This window comes from Cervus canadensis, chromosome 14 (assembly GCF_019320065.1).
Source record: "Cervus canadensis isolate Bull #8, Minnesota chromosome 14, ASM1932006v1, whole genome shotgun sequence".
Classification (NCBI taxonomy): Eukaryota; Metazoa; Chordata; class Mammalia; order Artiodactyla; family Cervidae; genus Cervus; species Cervus canadensis.
In genome coordinates, this window is record NC_057399.1 from 47,663,971 (window position 1) to 47,680,035 (window position 16,065).

General features: G+C 39.1%; 1 protein-coding gene across 5 annotated transcripts in view; it reads left to right on the forward strand.

Annotated features, from left to right (window-relative positions):
- FOCAD (focadhesin) overlaps window positions 1-16,065 on the forward strand; it is a 288,623-nt gene that overhangs the window by 24,891 nt on the left and 247,667 nt on the right. For 4 of the 5 annotated variants that reach the window (XM_043487388.1, XM_043487389.1, XM_043487390.1 and 1 more), the window contains exons 3-4: window positions 1,638-1,712; window positions 3,934-4,088. In XM_043487388.1, coding sequence (XP_043343323.1) covers window positions 1,638-1,712; window positions 3,934-4,088 — 230 coding nt within the window. Of the gene's footprint in view, window positions 1-535; window positions 591-1,637; window positions 1,713-3,933; window positions 4,089-16,065 lie in introns of all 5 variants that reach the window. The other variant, XM_043487391.1, reaches the window with a different exon arrangement.

A 16,065-nucleotide genomic window follows, 5' to 3' on the forward strand; every position in this document is an offset into this window, starting at 1 on the left:
TTAGGCTATAGTCTCTCATTTGTTAGAGGGATAAATTGGAAGGTAAATTAGAGAAATTAAATTTGGTGGGCAGTGGGGGATATTTATCATTAAGCTTATTTTCTGTTAGTCCTTTTTCTAAATATGAATGGTAACTTTTTTGGCCATGTTGTGTTTCATATTGGTTTTATTAGATTCTTGCAATTGTTCTCTGTCCTCTATGAATACTTCTTATTGTTCTTTTGTAACCACCGCTCAGTGTTAGCACCATATTTCATTGATTCACACATTTTTTTTTCACATTTTAACATCTGCATTTAGTAATTGATGGCAGCAGTCATTATACAGTTGATATTGCCTGCACATTTGTGCATTTGGCCATGATTTTCTAAAAGTCTGAAAGAGCTCTTTCATTAACATAAAATCATAAATTTAAATTATAAGCAGCGTTGTATTAATTGGCAGCCTTTTTTCTCTCAGTGGTTTGTAAAATAATGGTGCATCTTGCATTTAATGGCCATGTACATTCAATGAAATATGGTTATTTTGTAAACAGGAACTGAAGCTGTTCATTGGTCCTCAATTTTTGTTACTATCTCTTTAACAAGGAGGTAAGAGTTCATTGATCTAAACTTAAATTTCATGTAAATGAGTGACTTGTAAAGACCATTGATCATTGAGGTCTGAATTCAATTCTAGTGTGTGAAATGCAAAAAGAAATGAAGGAGCAGGTGCTATGCTTTTGTTTGAGCTTTTCTGGAGACTTTGCAAGACTGATGGGTGTTTATACATCCATATCAGACATTGGTCGCATGGGCAGACTGAATAGTTCTTGCCATAGCAAAGTTTTTCCCAACCCATGCCTAGAATGGCTGTCGTTGTTGCTAGTCTGTGGTTCTAAGACAGCAATGCTGGGTGGTGCTGACGATCTAGGAGAATGGAGTTGAGATGATAGGAAGTGACAACATTTATATATTTATGGAATCAATCAGCACTCCTATGAGAATCTTAGTTTTAATTCTGGTTTTTTTGACCAAAGAAGATACGGAAAATTTTTAGAGATTTATGAGACTGAAAGCTTATTAAGAAGCTGAAACCTATGAGAAACCAACAGGGATATTACATCCTAGATCCTAGAGAAGGGAGAATGTTTGAGGTGGGGGACGACCTGTTGGTTCAAATCTGTGTGGGCCATAGTCATGAAGATGGTGATGAGTTTTCTCTATCTTCATTAAGGGCATGATGAAGCATGATGCGTTTCACTTAGTTGCAAAGATGATTTTAAAAGCTGTGGAGTTTACTCATTTGTCTCATGGTTTAATGGATTAAGCAATCTGAAATTATCTTGTAATACTGAGTGACAACAATTTAAACTGAAAATTCAGCAATTTTCTCAACATCTGTGAACTGTAGTTTGCTTACTGGGATAAAATGTAGGATAAAAATGCTTACCTTGAGGATTGTTATGAAGATGAGAGATTCCATTTGTGGAGTGCCAAATGTAGTGCCTTCTTCAGAGCACATACCCTCTGAATGGGAGTGTTATTACTGATTGACTGGTATCCTCATATCCACTAGTACTGCTGTTAGTTACCTTCAAATTCACTATTGAGAGAGAACTTCTGAGGAAATGTATTCATTAATCTTGTTTGTTTTAGGCTGTGGGTCATCTTATTGCTGCAGTTCTAAAGGAAAACAGCTTTTCAGAAAAGATCCACCAGTGCACAAACCAGGTCTGTCTTTAACTTTGTGCTTAGTTCTATTCAGATATTGCTGGTAACTGGACCACCTTTGCACTTTTTTTGTTTTCCTCACAGTTCAGGTCACTGTAGAAATGGTTTTATCTGTTTTTGTTTCTTTGTTTGTCATGGTTTTCTTTTAAACTTTAAAAAGTGTTGCAACAGACCCCAGGAACTAGATAGGGAAGGGGTGGAGGGGAGTATTCTTATGACTATTAATGAAAAATAACATGGGTGGAATGAGGGTGGGCAGCCTTTAGAAGGCTGAGAGAGTTACTGCTGAGGGAATCTGTTTAATGGAGAAAGTGAACACAATGGCTCTGTTTGGGTGTAGATTTCTCAGGCTTTATGTAGCCCAAAACACGGGTTCTAAGTTAGAAAGATCATGCCTTGACAGGTAGAACTGGGGGAAAAAATTCTGTATCATTCATGGGGTTGGTGAATGCCAATGCTGACATATTTACTGACCTATTTACCACTTGGGTTTTGGTTGACCAGTGCTATGTATCTTGACATGCTGACTGGAAACTCTGCTTAAGTTGGGCCTCTAAGGTAAACTCTATGGAGAATATAGGTGATGGAAATAAGATTTTTTTCATAACAAATAAATTGATTTCCTTTCTCTCATTTTCCTTTATATTAGCTACTCCAAGTTACATTTCTTTATCGCTTCTGCTGACACATTGAAGTCAATGTAGAGGCATACTTCACTAATTGACATTTATCTGGTGTTTGTATGTAGTCATATAAATTAGGTTTTCTGAGAACTCTGATCTTAATCCTGCCTATAATCACATTATGTACTCTGAGAAGATCTAGTGGTTTTACTTAAACTGCCAGAATTTATTGAATGTCAAATCCCTGTAACTAAATGTTTCCTCTTCTGCTAATAAATGAGTGCTTCCTTCCATGAAGGTGCAATGTTACCTGAGGCAACAGTCTTTTACTCATTTTTTTTGTTATTCTGGCTTAGGAGTGTAGTAATGACATTTAGAACCCTTTGGTATGGTCCACACAGGTGAATAAAATTTCCTTCAGAATAAAAGAAATGGAATATAAGTATTTCTTCCCTTCAGTGACTGTTAATTGTCTTGTTCTGTATTGTTAGTTAGTGGGATCCTAAGATTAAAAAGGCTCTCAGAGTCAGCTACCATGGGAAAGTGGGCACAATTTATGTTGATTTTCATTAGTTTAGTTATTCCATGGGAGCTGGGGATTGTAATTGTTTTTTCTCTCCAGATTTTATGTTTCCCTAGTAAATTATGTCAGAAGGAAGGAAAAATAGCTTCATTGTGTTCTTTAAAAAATAAATAAATAAATAAATAACCCAAACCCCATGTAAAATCTAAATGGACTTAGCCCAGAATACATTCAGATGGAGGTTCATCGTTAGTAGTGAACATTTTTTTTTTTTTTGAGGGGAATCATAAGTTCCTGAGCACGTTATGAGAGCTAGAACCTCTGCTTTAGTAGGAATTTTCAAAATGAAGAACTATTTACTTTTGTGTCTTTCTGATGCTTTCCTATCAAAGATGACAGGTTCACAGTGTGAAGGGAGAAGTCAAAGTCTCTTCCTTGGGTAAAAGGTTTTTCTAGGCTTTTTTTTGGTAGTCCTGGAACCAGCAGCTTGCTTGTAGCCTGAGTTACTTCTGTCTCCTTCCTCTGGGTCCACATTCAGCTTCAGTCACTTGGAGCAGGGACCCTGTAAGGGACAGTGGAGGGGCATCAGTCAGGTGCTCTTTCCTCCATGTTTGACCAGTTGATGATTTAAATAGAGGTTGGTGGGAGGAGAGCAGGAACATTTTCTGAAAATGTTCAGGGCTTAAAGCATAGGTATGATTTGAAGTCCAACTTAGACTAATTGATATGCTGGTATGGTTGGTGTCTGGTTAAATGGCTTGGTTAGAACATAGTGCTAGAACCAAGCCATAGTTTTGATCTCCTAGTAGCTGCATTGCTTAGACTCAGAATGTCTGCAGCCAGCCTTAGTTTGCTGCAAAGACACCAGAGGAGAGAGAGTTACTCTATCAGAATACATCCACTGCCTCTCTTGGAGAACCAGCTTCAGTGTATCCTACACGTGGTGTGGCACAGCATCATTTTTGTAGAGGAAAGCCAGCCTACAGTGAACGAATTACACTTTGATGAACGGCTGGGTCTGTGTATGCATTTGCTAGTCATCAGACGTGTGTTTTAATCACTGGTTTGCTTTCAGACTCCTGCCTTGAACTTGCTATGGGAGAAGTGTTGCAGCGACAATGTCGTAGTTCGAACAGCTTGCTGTGAGGGTCTGGTGGCCCTTGTCGCTCAGGATCACGCGGAGTTCAGCTATGTTCTCAATGGGATTCTCAACCTGATTCCATCAACCAGGTGCTCCTTTCCTTCATATCTGATCAGTTAACAGTTTAAATTTTTAGACAAAAATTCACTGATTTGCCATTAAGGGTCACCGTTCATCCTACTTACTAGTTACTGTTCTTTCCCTAAAAATTTCATACAGTTGATATTTCATATGTGGTGAAAATGTGCTAAATTAAGCTCTGAAAATTTGGGCATTTGTGGTCATTTTGCTGTACTTAGGTTCTGGGACTCTGCTTGAAAGTGTTATTGCTCTTTTTAATAAATAGCTAAGTTTATAACTCACAGTTTGCAGTTTAATTTCCTGACTTATTTTAAGAAAGGAGGTTGCCCAGACGCAATACTCATTCCACAGTGGTTAAGTTGATACCCTATTGGGTACCCTTGGTCAGCCTTTAACATCAGTGCGTACATTAGAAAGTAATGGCATCAATTTCTTTAAAAGCATTTTGTGGTTTAGACATACCTTGCCCTGATTATTTGAAGTAAGAAATGTTTAGTTTTTTGAATTTGTTTGCTTTGACCATATTTATTCCATTTCACTGATGCTTCTGATGCTTCTGTTTAGTTGCTGTTGTGTCCAACTCTTTGCAACCCCCTGGTGGACTGGGGGCTCCTCTTCTGTGGAATTTCCCAGGCAAGAATACTGGAGTGGGTTGCCATTCCCTTCTCCAGGGGATCTTCCTGACCTAGGGATTGAACCTGTGCCTCCAGCTTGGCAGGGAGATTCTTTGCTGATTCAGCCACCAAGGAAACTCAGAACTGAATACTTAATCATTTTTTTTGCGTTCAGTGGAGATGGAATATAGCTGTCACTATCAATCTTTGGTTAGTGCCTTCCTGGACTTGAGGTCTATTGAATTAAATAACCTCTGGCCTTTTTTAATATATATTTTATTTTTTTTAATTAGAGGATAATTACTTTATAATATTGTGATGGTTTTTACCAGACATCAACATAAATCAGCATTAGGTGTACAAATGTCCCCTCCCTCTTGAACCCCCCTTCCACCCCTCCCCATCCCACCCCTCTGGATTATCACAGAGCACTGGGTTTGGGTTCCCTGTACCATACAGCAAGTTCCCACTGGCTGTCTGTTTTACATATGGTGATGTATAAGTTTCAATGCTATTTGCTCATATAATCCAACCCTCTCCTTTCCCCTCTGTGTCCAAAATGTCTGTGTCTCCTTTGCTGCCCTGCCAGTAGGATTGTCAGTACTGTTTTTCTAAATTCCACATACATGTGTTAACATATGACATTTGTCTTTCTCTCTCTGACTTACTTCACTCTGTGTAATAGGCTCTAGGTTCAGCCATCTCATTAACTGACTCAAATGTGTTCCTTTATATAGCTGAGTAATATTCCATTGTGTATATGTACCATAACTTTCTTATCTGTTCATCTGTTGATGGACATCTCGATTGCTTCCACGTCATAGCTATTGTAAATAGTGTCGCAGTGAACATTGGGGTACGTATATCCTTTTCAGTTCTGGCTTCCTCAGGGTACATGCCCAGTAGTAGGATTCTGGGGTGTATGGTAGCTTTATTCGTAGTTTATAAAGGAATCTCCATACTGTTCTCCATAGTGGCTGTAGCAATTTGCATTCCCACCAACAGTGCAAGAGGGTTCTCTCTTTTCCACACCCTCTCTAGCATTTGTAGTTTGTAGACTTTTTGATAATGACCATTCTGACTGGTACTGGTGTGAGATGATACCTCATTATAGTTTTTGTTTGCATTTCTCTAATAATGAGTGAATACCTTCCCAGGTGGCGCTAGTGGTAAAGAACCTGCCTGAAAATGCAGGAGACAAAGAGATGTGGGTTTGATCCCTGGGCCAGGAAGATCCCCTGGAACAGGAACTGGCAACCCACCCCAGTATTCCTGCCTGGAAAATTCCATGGACAGAGGAGCCTGGTGGGTTGCAGTCCATGGAGTCTCAAAGAATCAGATGCAACTGAGCACACAAATAATGAGCAATGTTGAACATCTTTTCATGTGTTTAATAGCCATCAACCTCTAGCCTTTTAACCTTTCTTCACAAATCTTATTTTGTTCCCTTAGATCATCTTTTTAGAACTTTTTGGAACCTTTATTTTTCTGTGTAGTCTGCATATAGTCTTTTTAGTCTACATTTATAAGTCCAAGCCCTATAGTATGGTATACATGCCCTTCCCAAACTAGTTCCGGCTTTCTGTTCAGCCTGTGTTTTCTGCCATGAACACTCCTGTTAGCCATACACACCTGATCCCTGTTCTGACACCTATGCGCACTGCCTCTCTGCATGTAATGTTCCTTCCCCTTCTTTTTCTGAAATCTCTTCTTCATATTTCAAAGCTTAGCTCAGATGTCAGCTCTTCTACCTAGATATTTCCCCCGTCTCAGCTGGGCTACTTGCTCTTTCACAATATGTTTATATTTTTAACCTCTATTTTTGTCTCTAGCACACTCTCTGATAGTTAGTAGATAACCAGATCATTCTGAATAAAGATTTGATCAAATTGATGCAAAAGTTAAATTGGTTAGTTTCAGAATTACTCTGTCTATATCTCCTGTGGCTACCAATTTAGACAATATGAATACTCTAAGAAACTTAAAAAAATTTTTTTTCCAGATCCTTCAATTGTTAAAGTTCCTATATTTGTGTACAATAAAATTCAAAACTTTCTTCTATATCTTGGCCATATTTCCAAAGACTCTTGAAAACTAATGGTAACCTTATGTTTAAAATTACTCATTGTAGCACTGCCTGTGATTGAAATAATAGGGAACTGGTAAATTATGGCACATTGATACAGTGGAATATTATACAGCTGGAAAAATAAGGAATGATGGCCAAGATATGTTTTTTCACTAAAAAATGAAAAATAAAGAATACTATGTCTAGTAGGCTACTTTTTTATTTTTTAAAGAAAACACATGTACATATAAATTTTCAGTGACATGTGCATACAACATCTTTAGAAGGATAAATAAGACCTGGTAAGAGTTTTACCTCTGAGGAGAAAAACTGAGATACAGAGGAAAGACAGAATATTTGCCTCATATGCCTTTTTGAATTTTTAACTATGTGAGTAAAGCTGCTCAGTGTCTGAGTCTTTGCAACCCCATAGACTGTAGCCTGCCAGGCTCCTCCATCCATAGGATTTTCTAGGCAAGAGTACTAGAGTGGGTTGCCATTTCCTTCTCCAGGGGATCTTCCCGACCCAGGGATCAAACCTGGGTCTCCCACATTGTAGGCAGATGCTTTACCATCTGAGCCACCAGGGAAGCCTATTTAACTCTGTGAACATGTTGCTAATTCAAAAGTATATTTTTTAATTAAAAAAATCTAATATTACTGACAAATTTTCATGTATACAGATGGCATGCTGATCCACTATCAGCAAAACTTCTGCTTTTCAGCTTACAGCAGGGATGATGGACTTAGACTGATGTGCAAAGGATGGCCCATGCCATTTTCTAATGAGACATTGGAAACATCTTATCATTTTCTAATAAGACATTCTTGAATTAAAGGTGTAATCTAACTTGCTCTAATTATCTCTTAGAGACATTCCCCTGGTCCCTTTAAGATGCTGATAGTCTTACTTTTGGATATAAACAATACAACTACACAATGCAAGGAGGTTCTCTTGTTGTGAATTTAGGGTGAAAGCTATTTAGGGAGGAACTAATAGTACTACCCACATTTGAAAAGATGACTGAGGCAAAATCTCAGTGGCTTATTTAAGGACAACCAATAAGTTACAGAGAGACACATTAAAGCTTAACCTTTTAAAAGCCCTCTCAAAACTGATATTTTTGTGGTTATACATTAAGATTCTTCTAAAAAATATTAGATGTGAGAGTTGGACCAAAAAGAAGGATAAGGCTGGAGAATTGATGCTTTTAAACTGTGGTGCTGGAGAAGACTTGAGAGTCCTTGAACAGCGAGGAGATCAAACCATTCAATCCTAGAGGAAATCCACCCTGAATATTCATTGTAAGGACTGATGCTGAAGCTCTGATGCTCCAGTCCTTTGGCTACCTGATGTGAACAGCTGACTCATTGGAAAAGACTCTGATTCTGGGGAAGATTGAGGGCAAGAGGAAAAGGAGATGACAGAAGACTAGAGGGTTGGATGGCATCACCAACTCAATGGACATGAGTTTGAGCAAGCTCCAGGAGATGGTAAAGGACAGGGAAGCCTGGCATGCTGCAGTCCATGGGGTTCCCAATGAGTCAGACACGACTGAGCAACTGAACAACAACAGAAAAAAAACATTTATTCAAATGTGCACGCATGTGTGCACGTGGGCATGCACACAAAGAAAAAGACAGAAAATAAGTTTTTAGCTGTTTTAAAAGTTTTTTTTTAAGTTTCTTAGAGTTTTCATATTGTCTACTTTGGTAGTCACAGGAGATGTAGACAGAGCAGATTCTGAAGCTGACCAATTTAACTTTTGCATCAATTTGATCATGAAATGTGTTATAAAAGTGCTAGGTTTTCTTTATTCTTGCCAGTAGACATAATGATTATTTGTGAAGAATTTTCTTTCTTTGTTTTATTTCAAGTAGCACAGCTTTGTGGTTTGCAGTGATTACAAAGACTATACTCTGCATTGTTTATATCTTAAAAAAAACTGAAATGAGAATTAAATTTAAGAAATTAGGTTAAATTTAATTACAAACAGGGAACCCACACAGCCTGCTCTTCCAAATGCTCCTCAGGGAATCTTCTGAGACAGAAAACCTTCTTTATCTTTGGGATCTAAAAGCAGAAATGACTCTGTCATTTCCCTGTGGTTCTTGGCTGAGACATTTTGGATCTTCGGTTTCCAGTGTTTAAATTTCTGCTTGTCTCTGGCTTTCTCTTTTTTGAAATAGAGATTTATGGCAATGTAGAGGTATCCTGGGCACAGAACCACACAAAGATTGCTCAGCTTTGATGTAGAAGAATGAGTGTAAAACTGTATTTTTTCATTTTGTCTGCCTAGCATTCTTCAGAGGGAGAGAGAGAGAGAAGGGGAAAGAGTGAGAAGGGAAGGCAGTGGGGGTGGGGGAGAGAGAGACAGAGGGAGGGAAGGAAGGAGGAAGAAGCAGTTCTAGGGAACAGACATTTAAACAATGGAGCTTCTGGAGCTTTCTCAGCATTAAATGTTGAGAGCTGTAAGGGAAGATGCAGGGACAAGTCAATGTGGTTCTTCCTCTCTTAACCTACTCCTTGGCTCTTTACAGGCTTTTTTTTTTTTTTTTTTTGGTCCATGGGATTCTCCAGGCTGGAGTACTGGAGTGGGTAGCCATTCCCTTCTCCAGGGGATCTTCCTGACCCAGGGATCCAACCTGGGTCTTGCGCATTGCGGGCAGATTCTTTGCCATCTGAGCCACCAGGGAATCTAGTCTGTAGAATTCCCTTGCAACATGTATGAAAAACTTTCCCCTCCTCCACCCTTCTGCCCCCAACCCCTCCCCCCCATCCCTCCCTCCCCCCTCCAGATCCAACCCACAATTTGAGAAGCATTGGTCTAGAGCCTGCTACATTGTATAGTCTAACTTTGAAAAGAGACTTGACATTTGCAAAGCTCTGGTTGTCTAAAATTCAGGGAGTGGCTGGGAAAGTGTCTGGCTCTGTTTGAGAGACTGTTCCCTTCAAAGGAATAGTCTGATGTCCAAGAGCGCTCTGGGGTTCAAAGCGGAGGCAACATGAAACAATTGTAAACTAGTTTTTATAGCTTCTGTAAACAAAGAAATGGACATAAGAGGTCTAAAATGTTCTTTTAATCAGCAAGGAAATTGAAAAAAAATTATTTCCTAGGGAGGGTGAAGGAAAGAAGGGGACTACAAAGGAAACACAGTAAGGAAATTATCAGCAGTTAAATGTGAGTTTTGAAATTAGATAAAATTAAAATAAAGTGAATGACTTGTGGTAGCATGTACTTTTCTTGTCCTTTAAGGAACTGCTTGTTTTAAGTTTAGGTTGTTTTGATTTTGTTAGTTTTTGTTTTTACATTGAGTTCATCCTAAGATAAAGATTCCGATAAGCAAGGAGTTTCCCTGTTTTTCTTTCCTTAGATTGCTTGACTGAGCTAACTTCTAGACAGCTTCATGCAGCCATTGTTACAGTTGCTTAGTAACAGGATTGTGAATAAAAACCATACTCTCCTATGAAGCCAGGTATTTAGTTTTCTATATTGAGGTGTCATGACAGCCTGTAATTTTAGTTCAACTGCTTCCCCGACCCCCCACTCCTTCTTTCAAAAAATATGTTTGGTAGAACTCTAGATAAACTAGCTCTAGATAAAATAGGACTTGATTTGTGTTCTCTTTTGTGCATTCAAACAGGAGAGGAACCTGTAATTTATGTATTTTGGGGAAAAATTAAGTGCTTTAAGGTGTGAGAGATGAAAGTCTATTTTCTGAGACTCCTTAAAGCTACTTTTTAGTAAATCTCAAATGAGATGTTTAAAATACCCCTAGTGGTTCCTGGCTAAAGCTGCTGGATCCAGTGAGCCTTGGATCATGGACTGATGAAGGTCCAGTTTGGTTAAAAATGATCTTGAGAACTAATTGGAGTTAAAACTTAGGGCAATTTAATGAGAAAATTCTTGTCTCTCAGGGTCTTCTCTTTTGTTGATGACCATGTTCCTTGGGACACGTAATTGCTTTGTTATCATGTAAGAAATGGTTCAATCCCTGGGTTGAGAAGATTCCCTGGAGGAGGAAATGGCAACCCACTCCAGTATACATGCCTGGGAAATCCCGTGGACAGAGGAGCCTGGCCGGCTACAGTCCATGGGGTCATAAAAGAGTTGGACACGACTGAGTGTCTGAGTACTCAATCAGTACTCAGGAAATGGTTAGCAACCAAGGAGACTACTGCATTCATACCTTGTATTATAGAAGCTTTTCTATATTATTTAGCTTTATTTTATTTGGCAGGAGAAGAACTAAAGAAGGATGCCTTTTTGAGGTTTCCCTAAGATTTGAGGAAGACCGTCGTGGTTAGCATGCTTATTTGCAGCCAGGGAGTCAGAGAGTTTTTTGTGACTTTGAGATGGTTTCAGGGTTTATATCTACATTGGTGTCATTGCTCATTTAATTTTAACTCTTACCTGACAATGACATAATTCCTGGTTCAGGGCTACTTCCTCATCTTGTCTTTCAAGTGTTCCTTAAGGCTTTAAACTTGTTTTCAGATGCTCTCCTTGCCTTTTTCAAACCCTTTTTCTTTCTCTAAACTCACAGAATCTCTTTCAACTTGCAGCTCATAATCAGAAAAGTAATTCCAGCCACTTTTTTAGGACATTCTGCCCTATTTCTTGTTAAGTTAGCTGACTTGGTTGAAGGCTTTGTTTGCCACAAAATCTTCCATTATAAGAGTCACATGTTTATGTGAAGATGTTTTTAGGTGATTTTTAAAAAGTGACTACTGAAATACACGATACTTCTTTTATAATGGAAAAATGTTTCAGAAGATTTTCTAATTTTCCATTTTATAATGGAAAAATGTTTCAGGCTGTTTTCTGGTATTTAGAAGACAAATAAATATGCAGAACTTTCCCAAGCAAAATCTCAGTAACATTATATTACTTAAAGTTGTTTTGAAAGAAATATCATTTTTTGTTATTTATTCAACCGTGGGTTCCCCAGAACTTTTAAAAATTTCTTACCTCTCTCCCTGGCTGGTTTTTCTCATATAATTTTATAACAAATATAGGAAATGACTGGATCATTAATCTAGTGTTTAACACTATTTGCTGGGACATACTGTACTTAAGGCTGACCACTTACCCTTTTGAGTTAAAAAGAGACTTGGTTACATTTGTACCATTTGCTCCCATGATACCCAGGGATGCTCTCTTTTGGAATGTTTGTGTAATTCTCTTCAACACAAACTTTTGTTATTCTCATCCCGGGTCAAAAAATTAGTATGGGTACTTTCTTGCACCTTATATTTTGAATATTTTGAAAATAAAGGACCAAGCATTAATTGTAGTCTTTTCAAAAGGAGAGCGAGCATATTGTATTTATGTATGCTTACATACATAAGTACAGTGTTTAATGCTGTAATCAAATAAACCCCAGGCAAAGGAAACCTGAGACATGGTATTCATCTATACAGTAGTAATTATGCTATATTTACCTAGGGAAGAACAATTTTTATGGGTGGTTTTGTTAATATAGTCTGTGCAGCTTGACCAAAATTTTTCTTTCCTTTTTTTTTTTTCTGGAATATTCAGCATCATTATTGACCTACACTCCCTTTTATGATGAGATCTGGGTTTAGTTCTTAGGCCAGCGAAAATTGAGCTTCCTTTTTAAAAAAAAATTTTTTTTAATTACAGTTGTTTATATTAGTTTCATCTGTACAGCAAAATGATTCAGTTATATATATATATTTTTCTTTAATATTCTCTTTAATTATAGGTTATTACAAGATATTGACTATGCTTCCCTGTGCTATACAGTAGGTCCTTATGGGTTTTAGAAATAGTATTTTATAAATAGCAGTATGCCTGTGTTAATCCCAACTCCTCATTTATCCCTCCTGCCTCCTTTGGTAACCGTAAGTTTGCTTCATATGTCTGTGAGTCTGTTTCTGTTTTGTAAAGAAATTCATTTGTATGATTTTTTTTTAGATTGCACATATAAGCAATATCATATATTTGTCTTTCTCTGTCTGGTTCACTTCACTTTGTTTGATAATCTGTAGGCCTGTCATGTTGTAGCAGGTGGCATTATTTCATTCTTTTAATGGTTGAATAATATTCCATTTATATATATGGATGACATCTTTATCCATTCATCTGTTGATTGACACTTAGGTTGCTTCCGTATCTTCAGTTCAGTTCAGTTCAGTTGCTTATTCATGTCCGACTCTTTGCGACCCCATGAGTCGCAGCACGCCAGGCCTCCCTGTCCATCACAAACTCCTGGAGTTCACTCAAACTCATGCCCATCGAGTCGGTGATGCCATCCAGCCATCTCATCCTCTGTCGTCCCCTTCTCCTCCTGCCCCCAGTCCCTCCCAGCATCAGGATCTTTTCCAGTGAATCAACTCTTCGCATGAGGTGGCCAAAGTATTGGAGTTTCAGCTTCAACATCAGTCCTTCCAATGAACACCCAGGACTGATCTCCTTCAGGATGGACTGGTTGGGTCTCCTTGCAGTTCAAGGGACTCTCAAGAGTCTTCTCCAACACCATAGTTCAAAAGCAGCAATTTTTCGGTGCTCAGATTTCTTCACAGTTCAGCTCTCACAACCATACATGACCACTGGAAAAACCATAGCCTTGACTAGACGGACCTTTGTTGGCAAAGTAATGTCTCTGCTGTTTAATATGCTATCTAGGTTGGTCATAGCTTTCCTTCCAAGGAGTAAGCATCTTTTAATTTCATGGCTGCACTCACCATCTGCAGTGATTTTGGAGCCCCCAAAAATAAAGTCTGACACTGTTTCCACTGTTTCCCCATCTACTTCCCATGAAGTGATGGGACCAGATGCCATGATCTTAGTTTTCTGAATGTTGAGCTTTAAGGCAACTTTTTCACTTGCCTCTTTGACTTTCATCAAGAGGCTTTTTAGTTCCTTTTCACTTCCATGTCTTAGCTATTGTAAATAGTGCTGCTGTGAACATTAGGGTGCATGTATCTTTTCAAATTATGTTTTTTCCAGATAAATGCCCGAGTGATTGTTGGATCATATGGTAGCTCTGTTTTTAGTTTCTTAAGGAACCTCCATACTCTTCTCCATAGTGATTGTACCAATTTACATTCCCACCAACAGTGCAGGAGGGTTCTTTTTTCAAATTGAGCTTCCTTTTTGCATTGTTTCTTGTCACTGTGCTTGTAGCTCAAGCCTCAAGTTTCCTTTGCTCCCTCTTAGAGGGTTCATGGGGTTTCCCTGGTAGCTTAGCTGGTAAAGAATCCACCTGTAATGCAGGAAACACTGGTTCGATTCCTGGGTCAGGAAGATCCCCTGGAGAAGGGATAGGCTACCCACTCCAGTATTCTTGGGGTTCCCTGGTGTCTCAGATGGTAAAGAATCTGCCTGCTATGCGGGAGACCTGAATTTGATCCCAGGGTTGGGAAGACCCCTTGGAGGAGGGCCTGGCCACCCCCTCCAGTATTCTTGCCTGGAGAATCCCCATGGATGGAGGAGCCTGGCAGACTGCAGTCCCTGGGGTGGCAAGGAATTGGACATGACTGAGTGACTAAGTGCAGCAAAGCTCAGAGGGTTCATGAGTCATTTCAATTTGTTTTGGTAGCTACCCAAGGAGGGACTTGTTCCAGTCGGTCTTTACTAAAGGGCTTTTGGCAACAGGTTCTTGAGTGTGACAGGACTCTGTGGGCTACAAATTACAGAAACTTGCTTGTAATCCTTTGAGCTTAAAAGGGTGATTTTAATTTATTTTCCTAAAGGGGTATCCCATGGGACTTGAGAGGAATGTACCTGGGCTTCAGATTCAAATTAGAGACACAGGCTATGTATTTTTTTCTCTTGCTGCAGATGGATTTCTCTGCTCCCTAGTTACAGGGCACCACCTGCCTCCTGGGCTGACATCTCTTATCCATAAGAGATAGCCAGACTGAGTTTGGAATTTCTTGTCCACAGTTAACAGGTTTCCCAGGACCAGCATGTTTGAGATGTTTGCTCCTGGACCAGTCAGTTCTGCCAAGGGCTGTATATTAGTTCTCTAGGAGTGCTGTAACAAATGACTACAAACTTAAAGGAATAGAAACTTATTCCACAATTCTGGAGGCCAGAAACGCAAAACCAAGGTGTCATCAGGATTGGTTCCTTCTGGAGGCTGGGTGGGTCTGTTCCATTCCTCTTTCCTGGCTTCTGGTGACTGCTGGCAACCCTTGACATTCTCAGACTTGTGGCTGTGCAGTTGCAGTCTCTGCTTCTGACTTTTCATGACCTTCTTCTCTGTGTTTCAAATATCTCTTTCCTATCTCTGATAAGGATACCAGTCATTGGACTGAAGGTCCACCCAGGATGATAGCATCTATCCTCAAGATCCTGCAAAAACCTTATTTCCAAGTAAAGTTACATGCACAGGAACCGAGATTAAGACTTAGATGTATGTTTGCGTGCATGCTAAGTCCCTTCAGGTGTGTCTCTTTGTGACCTATGGACTATAGCCCACCAGGCTCCTCTGTCCTTGGGATTCTCCAGGCAAGAATACTGGAGTGGGTTGCCATTCCCTTCTTCAGGGGATCCTCCTGACCCAGGAATCTGATCCTGCATCTCTTATGTCTCCTGCGTTGGCAGTTCTTTACCACTAGCACCTAGGAAGATGACAATTTACCATTTACTGGCTGTGTCTTTATGCTGTGAATATTTGTATGCTGGGATCCCTTGTGTAATAACCATATGATGGGAGAAGGAGTAGTAATTCTCAAAACAGAGAGGAGACTGGGACACTATTAGTGAAGATTAAACTTGGGGGAAAGCCATAACTTTGGAAATAGGTATCTGTCAGCTTCTCAGCTCTAGCTTTGAAACATTATTGTGTTTAAGCATAGGTAATGATATTTGATCTGTGTTGCTCTGACAGGTATAGAGGGAGTAGCAATTGAGTGGATGGAGAGCAATTGTCAAAGATAACATAATTGTTTTGTTGTGATGGCAAGATGACACCATGTTTTCCATCATCTTTATTATCACCATCCTCTGGAATATTGTTTTGAAAGCATGTATTATCTCTCCAAACAGAGTAATATAGAAATAGCCATTGACTTGGTTTCCAAGGGAAGGGAGGTTAAGGAAGGAATCTAGCTTGGAGTGTGACACACACACATACACACACACAAAAACAAGAAGATTTTAGAAAAAGTAGGTGTTACAAAGAGGAACTCTTTGATTTTAAAAGCTTTCTACAGAAAATTTTAAAAATAAGTAGAATAGTGTTATGACCCTCATGTTCCTGTTACTTAGCCTAACAACTTTTCGTTCATGGCCAGTCCTGCTCCTCCATGATTCCCCCTGCCATATT